General features: G+C 36.7%; 2 protein-coding genes across 2 annotated transcripts; both read left to right on the top strand.

Annotated features, from left to right (window-relative positions):
- Positions 1-223: 223 nt before the first annotated feature.
- On the top strand, positions 224-3175 carry LOC311098251 (uncharacterized protein). The gene is made up of 2 exons (XM_084138341.1): positions 224-315; positions 2408-3175. Exons 1-2 carry the CDS (start codon positions 309-311, stop codon positions 2860-2862), a joined length of 462 nt encoding a protein of 153 aa, XP_083994467.1. The 5' UTR covers positions 224-308; the 3' UTR covers positions 2863-3175.
- Positions 3176-5664: 2489 nt separating this feature from the next.
- Positions 5665-11289, top strand: LOC311082263 (uncharacterized protein; the record flags this gene model as incomplete). Its single annotated transcript, XM_084112993.1, has 5 exons — positions 5665-5685; positions 6456-6603; positions 6719-6941; positions 9018-9315; positions 11098-11289. The coding sequence occupies 5 exons, from the start codon at positions 5665-5667 to the stop codon at positions 11287-11289; spliced, it is 882 nt and encodes a 293-aa protein (XP_083969119.1).
- Between the last annotated feature and the right edge of the window lie 89 nt (positions 11290-11378).

Genomic DNA, 11378 nt, shown 5'->3' with positions numbered 1-11378 from the left:
AAAATGACACTGAATAGTGATTAAAACATTTAAATCAATAAAGGTGTAAGAATTTGTTTGGTGTCACATTCATTCAACACTGTTCTGATCAGATGAATGAGGGGGGGGGGGGGGGGGGGGGGTGGATTCCCAAAACAAGGAAACACATTCCTTTTGGCGTGTTTTGAGTCAGTTTTTGGGCTATAAATGTGTCTGGGACCTGGCAACCTTGGAGCAGTTTGACAGAAGCTGCACTTCTGAAGGACTGAAGCACAGCTCCAGCGACGCCACCAAAGACCCATCGAGCCTTCTAGACCTGCGACATCAGAATGTCTGGTAAGTTCATTTTAATAGTTAATACTTTTTTGTGTTATTTGTTTATGTAGCCTATTTTGTGTATTTATTTACTTCTAAAATATTCCCAAGCACGCTCGGACAGTGCGATCTCTGTATAGTATTAAATTAACAGACAGTCCCCACCAGGATTTAAAATTTTTGTTCACATTTTTGCAGCCTAAACTGACTGATTTTGCTCTGGCATTAATATTGTGTGGCATTTTTTGTCACAATTATCTGTAAATATTGTTGTGCTTAATTACTGAAATTGTTGTCCCGGTCCCCCATGCACAGGGCAATAATGACACCAGCATAGAAATACTCATAATTCTTCTTTGCTGAAAATATAGGATTGTGTCAGACACCACAGCTTTCAAACAGTCTATGAATCAGTATGTTTCCATCCACCTATTTTTATGAGCATTTTAGAATATGGCATATATACTCCGTGTGCAGTGTGTGTGTGTGCGGTGCAGGAGCAGCACGCGCTAGTGCTTTCACATATGCTGTGTTTGCAGTGCGCAACTGATCCACGGCTGTACCACAAACACATACTCACTATTTTTATTTCAAATCCAGAAGTTATCAGCAACTTTTATTTAAAAAAAAAGTTTTCTTTTGTATTTAAATTTTAATACAAAAAATCTTGCATGTCACAAAAAAACTTTTTCCACCTCCATGAATGAGACAGGTGTTGGTCATAATGTCTCCTTGTTGAGGTAAATTGTAGTTTGCCTTGCTTTACCCCGGTCTTACTGTAAAGTAAAAAAGATGACTGTGAAAAATAGTAGAATTAAATTAAATACATTTATGGTGAGATTACTATATTTTGTTATATTAAATGGTGAGATTACTACATTTTATTTAATTAAACGCATAAACGTGCGTTATTCGACTGTTTTCCCAAACAGCAGGCATCCGCATCCCAAAGCAAGATGACTTTATGGCATTTCGTCTGCGGGCTCTGATACACAAGTCATTTATGTACAACATTTCTTTTCGTAGTGATATTTAGAGCCAGTTTATCAGGAAGTGAAGATTTTGTTCTCTTCGACTCTATGCTATATTCCAATTTTGCGCATAAGTTAAATTCGCACCTTTGGATGTAAACATAGCTACTGACTATGAGTATATGCAGGTCAGGCAGGCTACTATACATTTTAAATGTTATAAATTATTATTTCATGTGTTTACAACTCAACAATTGGGCTATATCTTTGTCTATTGTTGTAATTTAGTTTTTTCTTTTACAATTTACTATAATATTATCAGAGATTGCACTCACTCTAAATATTTTTACAGCCACTTTTTATTTTATGAAGCTCAACAATCTTTTGCTGCCCATCAGAACTATATTCTGTGGTTTTACGCATTGTCATAATAATTTCTAGGGTGCATTGGCTAAAAACATTTATTTCATAATGTGATTCACTACATCCACTATGGAGTCTCTACACACACTATAAAGAGACACTTCCCCTTCACTTCATTGTCTAGTCTCGTCCTTACCTGACGTACAGACTCCTCTACTCACCTGAAGATCACTGAACTCTACCCTCGATTCTCCAGTCATCAGTCTGCCGTATTCAGCTCCGCCATCTGCAAACAGACATCTATATTATTATCCAGCTAAGTTCATCATCCTGATCCGGTTCTCCATTTGCATACTCATATAAAACATCAGTTTCATATTTACTGTCTCTCTGTATCGTGACCACCACACACTCCCACCAGTTGGACAGAGAATATCTCCACACCCAAATAGCTCCACTTTTCACAACTTAATGAAACAATAAGCACGAGCAGATTCAACAGATTATGAAGATGCAGAATATCACGTTGGCTTTTATTTTTTAAAAGCCTTTTGAACAATTAGAGCCACTCTGTTTAGAGTTTTGAGAAGGCAAAACAAACCCTAGATCAAGACTGAATCGCACCAAATACAGACCTAACAGCTTGCAAGGAGCAGTAAAAATATGTTTTTATCTTGATGATGTTCTGGCAGCTATGGTGAGGTAAATTTATGTAAAAAAAAAAAAAAAGCCTATATGTCTACATGCACTGCATTTATGCTAATTTGTTTTATTTTCAGGTATTAGTTCAGGTGACATCGTATACATGATTGACAATTTTGACAGACCAGGAGGTGCCAGTGCAGAGGGCATCTATGCTGGAACTGGAACATATGCGTATGCTTTTGAAAACAAACCAGGAAAGAGAGTCCCCAAGGCTGGAGCTTTTGCAGAAGCAGGAGTTGGACGAGCTAGTGCTGCATTCAGTGTGTTTGAGGCACAAGCCAAAGGGCCCAACGCCACAGCTAGGGCTGACGCCAATGTGGTTAAAGCCGAAGCAATGGCTCGAGCTGAACTCGGCAGTGCATCAGTTAAAGCCGGTCCACTTGGTGCGAAACTGGGACTTGGAGTTAACACGGGTGCATCTGTTGGTGCTGATGGGGTGGAGGTCAAAGTCCTGGGAACTGGATTCACAATTGGTCCAAGAACCAGTTTATCTCTTCTGGGTTCAGAAGTGTCATGTTGCGTCATGTAATGCAATAAAATCATGAAGACAGAAACAATAGCCTGAATATATATTAACTTTCCTCTCACTGTACCGCTTTATTGTTGCATTTAGTATTTTTTTTTAGCTATAAAACTACTAAAAGAATATAAAAACTATGGTCCATTTTAGATGTTATAATTGTATAATTGTTGAGACTTGTTTTCCCCTTTAAAAATTAATTATTTTGTTATGCTGGTATGCTTTTCTCTTCAGCACTTTTATTCCCACTGTATAACTAATATAATATGTTCACAGAACGTTCTGGAGACTTTGGACTTTTTAAACAATGCACTGAAATAAAGTCACCACAGTTTTTGCAGTTTTCTTTTGTGAAATCATTCAATCAGACGGTGAGCTGTGTATGTATAGGTGGATTCAGGCAAATAAATGTGAAAAAAGGGTGTGTGATTTAATATAGATAATAATAAAGTGTTACAGGTATTTTTAAGGAGTATGGCATTTTTCTTTTTAAATATGTTCTTCTGTTGTTTTCTGGATAGACTAAAAAAAGAAAAAACAATTCTTTAAAGGAGTCATGACCTGTAATTTTCACTTTTCCACGAGAATCAATGTATGTTATGATTATACACTGGCCGGGAAGCCGATATTTAAAAGTGAAGCGCTTGTTTACCCCTGGGTTCGTCAACCAGCCCACGTGCACGCGGACTCAAATACGAGATTTTAATAGAGAGCCTAAGTCCCGCCCCTCCGCTTCCGGCTCATGGGACCTTATTTCGGAAAAAATATGTAGGCTATGGAAGTCAATGGCGAGAGACAACTTATCTTTTTATTCCGTCTGAACTGTGCCCTGAATTACACATATGATGTTTGTCAATTTAAAAGGTAATTATGAAAGTCAAGAAAGTCGCAGTTTGTCAGAAAACAGAAGAGTAACGTTTAGTTTTATGTGAAAATCGCTCAATGAACTACATCTCTCGTCTCGCACTATATACGTCACAAGATCCGTTGCTCGTATGTGTGTATTCTGGCTCAAAACACTCAGGCATGTCGGCTTTACGTTACGATTATAATGTAAGACTACAGAAAAAATGTGCGCCTTTTGGGTTTGTAGTCTTTGTAATTACGTATTTTCACAGTCTTATACCTCAACAGTTTTACATCAAACTGCGACTTTCTTGACTTTAAAATGTATCTTTTAAATTGACAAACATCATATGTGTAAATCAGGGCACAATTCAAACGAGATCAAAATATTTGTTGTCTCTCGCCATTGACTACCATACAGTATTTTTCCGCAATAAGGTCCCACCAGAGCCCGTCTACGGAGAGCCTGCCCACTCCCTATTAAGCTCTATTGTACCGAATTTTGGTTGTAGTTCCACCAGAGCTCCACTGGGGGCGATCGCCCATGAGTGCAAAATGAATGGGAGTCTATGGGGCTAGACGGCTAAATTTGTCTCTTTCACACGATTGCCGTTGAGAAATCTCAGATCTGATTGTAGATTTTGCAAGTTCAACATGGGTTTTAGGTCGAAAGTTGAATGAACGAGTACTTATGTCCTTTTGATTTCTTACAGACTGAGTTGTTGTTGCCCATAACACGCTAGCATTCTGCTAATGAACGCTGATTGGTCAGTGAAGGACTGATTACGACCAGAGATACCGCTTGATGGCATCGTGGCATCCGAAGTGGGACCAGAAACAAACAAAACAAAAACTCTTCTAGCACGTGTGTTTACCTGTGTCAGCTGTGTTGTCGATGCCTCGAGAGAAAAGAAAGTGCAGAGCGCGAAAGCACCATAGTGACTGAAGGATTGCCGTAAAGCAGTATCTCTGGTCGTACATGTGTATGATGTCATTGACACTTTAAAAGACTTTTTAAAGCAAATAAGTGACTCTAAAAAATCTAACACCCAGCAATGTGTAATTTCTTTGCATCTCCTTTCGAATACAACATTCAAATTACTAGACAAAAAATTATATCCTGAGAAAAGTGGATTTTTATTGGTATAGCGCCATAGACCTCCATTCATTCTGCACTCGTCCTGTGAGCGCCCTCATGTGGAATCAGAGAGGAACTGCAACCAGTTCAGAAGCCGGAAGTGTACTGAGAGTGAAACTTCTCGCCTTATTAGACATTCTCTGGTCCCATTGTTCACATAGCTCTTCTCTGTGGAATTATATACAGTGTTTCATTAATGGACAACTTGGCTCAAACATTCACTTATCTAATTTTGACGTCTTCTTTTACTTTTCTGACTCAAACTCCTCTGTACAATATATAGTCAACTTATTAATTTTGCTTGGAAAATTCTTTATTCATAAATCGAAATTTATGAAGAACATACCTCTTTTCAATGTTTTTAAACTTGACTTAAAAAAAAATATAGAATGTATCTCTGGATTAGATGGTAAATCAGCATCAAAATGTATGCAATACTTAGCCTATCTAAGTTAACTTTATAATTAATTTAACTGATATTTACTGTCTGATACTCTGGCTGTATACTTTTATGTTATTTATAATTTTTATACGGATTATTTGTTACTTGTATGATATTTGTCTCAATTCTCTATTGGCTGATGTGTATTTGTTACTTTATTTATTTTTATTTATTTAATTTTTTATTCCTTTTGAAAACGTGAACTATCTAAATGAATTTTGTATTACAAGATTAATTTATTTTTTTGAAAATTGTATCAAATGTGTTATGCAATAAAAAAATAAAAAAATAAATAAATCTCTGGTCCTATGGTGGTCGACCGGAAGAGGAGGGACTTAGGCTCTCTATTTCTGCGCCGACTTGACGTCATGACGGGTCGAGAAAGATGCAGAAACGAAGTGCACACGTGAGTTGCTCTGTGGTTGACTGCCAGAAACAACATGTAAATGTGTTTTCTCTCCCAAAAACGGACCAAACTATCAGGGACCAGTGGATGAAATTCATTTTTAATGACGCTGTCCCTACAACACTTTCAACTGGCTTATCGGTAGGTGTCTGCGCTAAACATTTTACACCGGAATCGTTCACAAATTTGGGGCAATATCAGGCGAAGTTGGCCTCGAAGCTCCGTTTGGAAAAAGGTGCCATTCCAACAATCAGGGACTTGCCTGAAATTGAAACGGTAAGACTGTGTTTTTATTGCTCTACTGTGTGTAACAAACAGCAGCTAACTGCTAATGCGGCTAATGTAACGTTAGCTTCGGGGTAAACACTGGGAATGGACTCTGCGAATGCTAGCCACATCTTTCCACTTTGTTTTACACTACAGTAGTGACGGTACAGGGGCTAAAACTGTTTGCTAAATGCGATTATGAAAACAATATACCACAAAACATTATTAGCCAAACTCATGCAAAACATGCAGTCTGAAATAGCTTTCAGTTAGTGGGACTTCTGTAAGAATGTATCTGGCAATGGTGTATTTTTTCTTTTTGAATTGGTTGTGATTACAATTTCACTAACAATAAGTACTGTCACATTTATTGAGCTATTGCAGTATTTTGTCTGTCTTTGTACCGCTTGAAGTAGTGAAACACATTTTTTTGCATATCACTCAAGTTTTTTTTTGCTTTGAATTTTAATTGTGTTTTTTTCTTTTCATTATGCCATTATTAGGCTAGCACATCTCATGCAGTGTCTGGTACCAGTACTGTCGTTGCATCAAGCGTTAGAGATGTTGGCTGCCAGACAGAACCCGTGGCGCTGGCATCAACTGGAACGCAACTGTCCTTTAAAACTTTGCAACCACACTTCCGAAGTGAAGGTATGTAGACTTTAAATTTTTGTTTGTGAAACTAGAAAATGACAAAGAATGTCATATTATTCATGGAAGAACATGTAATTGTTTTGTTTTTTTGCTTGTCTATCTGTTTCTACAGTCAAGACCACTACTGATGTAGGCATCTGCACATCACCATCTACATTACATCCTGTCCATCCCTGGTCCTCAACACTAACAAAGCCACAGATAAAGAGGCCTCGTCTCATGGAGGAGGATGAAGATGAGGCCAGTACACACCCCTTTGTGGCACCAGAAACAGATGACTCCACGTATAACCCCGAAGATTCAGTTAAAGTGTTAACTGAGTCAATGGACACATTGTAAGTTACTCTGATTTAAGAAAACTTGCCCAATTACTATTCAACATGTTTTTGTCCTATTTCACTTGCTGTTTTTAAATATATATCATGTTAATCCTTATGTGAGTACTGATGTATCTGATTATCAACAAGGGACAGTTGTCTGTATGCCAAGAACTGCTAAAATTTGTAATGTTTTGTATTCCCTTTTCAGTTGACCTATGGCTAAGCCACGCCCCCAAACGCGATGAGCCAATCACAGTGCGCATAGCTAACCCAATACACTCGGACATTCTCTGCTTCCACGTCCATTGAAATGCATTGCAGTTAGTCAGTTTTCATTCGTTTTTATCTGTTTTTTCTTGTCATTTTGACGGTGTGCATGGGGTACATTCAACTCCGACACTAGGTATCCTGAGAGGCTGGGCAACGGTGTGTATTTTTTACCCTTTCCCAAGCCACATCTCAACCGAGATAAGTGTCTGCTCTGGATTAATTTATGCGGTAACTTAGACCACAACACCAACTAAACGTGGATAAATTAAACAAGGATGTCTACATCTGTTCTAAGGTAAGTCAACAACGTATTTGAACGTTATCTTTAACATCTCTAACGTAACATTAGCCTAGCTTCTAGCTGCGTTGCAGTTTGACAAGAGTACAGTTTGACAAAAGCACAATGTTGTGTTTTACACAAATATAAGTAGGCTAAACACTTTGCAGTTTTAATGATGTCCTGTATGAACAAAATGGAGTAATTACTCAAATAACGTTATGTTTTTATGTTTCCACTGTTCGATCGCGATCGCGCCCGCGGCTCTCTCTCTCTCTGACACACGTGCTCAGGGCCGCTGGAAGAGGTTTTAGGTTGGGGGTGCTGATTTTTTTTTTTTTTTTTTTTTGGGCGTCACCACTTTTGAATAAGAAACAATATCAAGACTATAAAACTCGTCAAAAAATGCGCCCACACTCCAACCACCTGACTGCACATTACATTTTTGACTTAATTGATTCTGCTTTTATTCGTAATGCAATGGACCGGTCAATGGGACATAAATGAATCCTTAAAGGATGGGACTTTATGGGACATTTGCACAAAAAGAATAAATAACTTACCGTAGCCTATTTTATAAGTCGCTCCGGAGTCGCATATCAGTCAAAAAATGCGCCACGAGGAAGAAAAAAACATATATAGCCTAAGTCGCACTGGACTAAGTTGCATTTTTTTTAGAAATTTATTTCACAAAAAAAAAAAAATAACAGACAGTTCTCCGCTACGGACGTGAGCGCTCTAAAGCGGCACTAAAAGAATGTTTTAAAACTTTCACAGAGACCTCAAACTGAAAGCACAAAGCCTGTCTTTAAATTTAATTTCGTTTTGTATTAATTGTATCTTAATTTTAATCGATGTTTCATCAACAAATTGTCTGGATTTAATAAGAAGTAGCTAAACAAGGCTATTAGAAAATATAAATATAAAAATAACTGTTTTATTAGTAAACAATTAAAATGTCTCCTGCTATATTTAACATATTTGCCTGTTCCTTACAAAATACTGACAGTGGGGTATTTGACTGGGTTTTTTTTTTTTTTTTTTTTTTGCAGCTGCGGACAAATTCTTTCGACACACACACACAATATTACATAACACTCTGCGCTTATGTTTTAAAAAGATAATTTAACATATAAATAACCATTTTTAAATGGCCCACTTAAAGTGTTTATTACAAATAAATGACTAAATGCTAAAAATTTATACATTTTAATGAACAAACATATGCGTTGCATTTACAATTCTGTGAAAACGGGGTGCCGCAATAAAATGATTAATATAACCCTCCAATGCATAGTTAAGGCCCTTTTGGTGACTTTGAGATGATATATAATCTTTCTGTCTCCAAAAATCATCAATTGCCTCCTGTGAAATGTCTCCAACAGTGACAGCTGCCATAGCGCCTGTTACCGAATGTTGACTGTTTGTCCGAGGGAGTGGAGGGGGCGTGGCTTAGCCATAGGTCAATTGACTTGGACCTATATATCTAAACCTGCATTTATACATTGTACTTGCATGTGACTGTTTTCACTCTGTCAATGTAGGGAAGACACCAGCCCCTCTCCTGAACAGTCATCGGCCATTCCCAAAATGAGAAAGCTGTTGGTCTTTGAAGAATGCCTCTTGGAGCTTTTTGAGAAGTGCCCAGTGTGTACGCAAGTTTGTGAGGTCCAGACAAGACTGAGAGGTACATTAATGGTAGTTTGGCAGAGATGTCCACATTGCCAGTACCAACGACGGTGGAAGAGTCAGCCAGTTATTGGAAACTCCACACCAGCGGGGAATTTACAGCTTTCTACAGCCATCTACGTGTCTGGTGCTTCTTTCTTCAATATACAGAAGGTATGTCCAAGGAGTGTGTCTAATATTGTTATTATAGCTTCAAAAACGATTAATTTTGGTAATGGAGTGCTCTTCGTTCAATGGCTGAGGTTGGGGGTTCATCCACTTGATGTTGAGATAAGCTAATATGCATTGTATTTGTTAATGTCAGTATCATTGTAAATGTTTATCTTTTTTGACTCATTCTTTTAAAAAAAATGATTTAAAGGCTTAAATATGCGAGGTTTATCTTTTTATAAAACATTCTTTGTGAAAAATGATTTAAAAGCTAATTTAATCTTTAATTTAATACTCCTCAATCCTATCTTCCTTGTAACTGTTATTTTTGGCCAGAGATTTGTTGAAGGTTTGGCTGAATTTTGAAGAATTTTGAACGTGCTTTGCTGAATATATTAACAGTTTAACCCTCAGTCTTCGTTTCGGAGTCACATCCTGGGCCTTCCCGGTCAGAAGTGACCGGAGGCCTAAAAATGAAACTTCCTCCATCCCAGTAAAACCAATGCAATTTATTTTTGTTCTATAATATTTATTCTTTTTAATTTTGTATTTTGAGATCATTTTATTGAATTTATTAATATTTATGCAATATTTATGCTCTATTTTTGCCATTGAAATTAATAAAAAAAATTATATAAATGTATGTATTTTTTAACTTTTTATTTATGCAGTATTTTAGTTTAATATAGAGTCTAGGCCTTCAAAAAAAAAATGTTTGAAGCAGATTAGCACCATCTGGTGAGAGTATGGAGAGAAAGCGTAGAAGCATGGTGTAACCACTAGATGGCATCTACAGTTCTCTATGGAGAGGCATGTGAATTCCCCAGCTGTTTATGGACACATTTACTTTTTTTTTTTTTTTTTTTTTACAGAATTTGTAACAAAAAATGAAATTCATTCAATTATAACACTTTATGTAAAATTATATATATATATATATATATATATATATATATATATATATATATATATATATATATATATATATATATATATATATATATATATATATATATATATATATTTTTTTTTTTTTTTTTTTTAAATTGTCAATTTCCCATTCATTTTCTATGGGGGTCATTTTTGACCGAAGACCACAAGTGTGAGTATTTTTTTTACGACCACTTAGCATGCTCGAATCATGACCTCAATTTTTTTGTGTGTGCACAAACCTAATGCCATACAAGTCACCAAAATGTTTCGGTCAGAAATGACCGAGGACCGTCTGAGGGTTAAATAAAAAAGCTGAATTGTGAGTTCGTGTAAGTACATTTTTAAAGGTCAATATTGCTTAGAAGTGAAAAGAAAACAAGAAAAATCCGAAAGGGCTAAAAATAACAATAATAAAAAAAACGGAATTTGAAAAAATAAATAAAACGGAATTTGAGAAAAAATAAAACGGATTTCATAGGGCCCTACTTTATATATTTGATTATTACCAGCAGCAACACGCCTTATTTGGTTTCAATTGGTCTTTCTGAAGCTCTCCAATAGTCTCCTCATGACCAAATCATTTCAGTTTACTGTTATATAGCAGCAACACTTCAAAAGTCTGTGGGATTGTCTGCCTGGTGGACTAAAGTTGAGTCAGCCCTGTTGAAAGGAAGTCTGCTTAAAGGGATACACCACCATTTCTGGATTGTCTTTTCATGTAAAACCCAAATAGCAACACCGCTTGGTATAAGATTTAGACTCACCACAATTTTCTTCTACATATGCAATGTTAATAAAATCTGTTGATCAACATCTAGACCCATTTAATTCGATTATTCTTATTCATGACAGGTCTTCAAGGCCATGAGGTTGCAGATGCACAGCTACGAACAGTTCCGAACACATTGCCGCAACTTCATAGAGCCCGCTGTGATCCACAAGTGGAAGAATGATCAGGCAGCCATCTTGCAACAGCTGAGTACAGACGGGAGTGCTATTCTTGGTGGCGATATGAGGGCTGATTCACCAGGCAATTGTTTTTAAATCTTAATACAGGAAAATAGTGGATTAATGGCCATTTAGTGCATTATTTTCATCAATAACATTGATTTTCTACAATTATGTGTTCAGGA

This window comes from Abramis brama, assembly GCF_963993115.1.
Source record: "Abramis brama genome assembly, chromosome: 1".
NCBI lineage: Eukaryota > Metazoa > Chordata > Actinopteri > Cypriniformes > Leuciscidae > Abramis > Abramis brama.
This window is presented reverse-complemented; position numbering and strand designations above follow the sequence as displayed.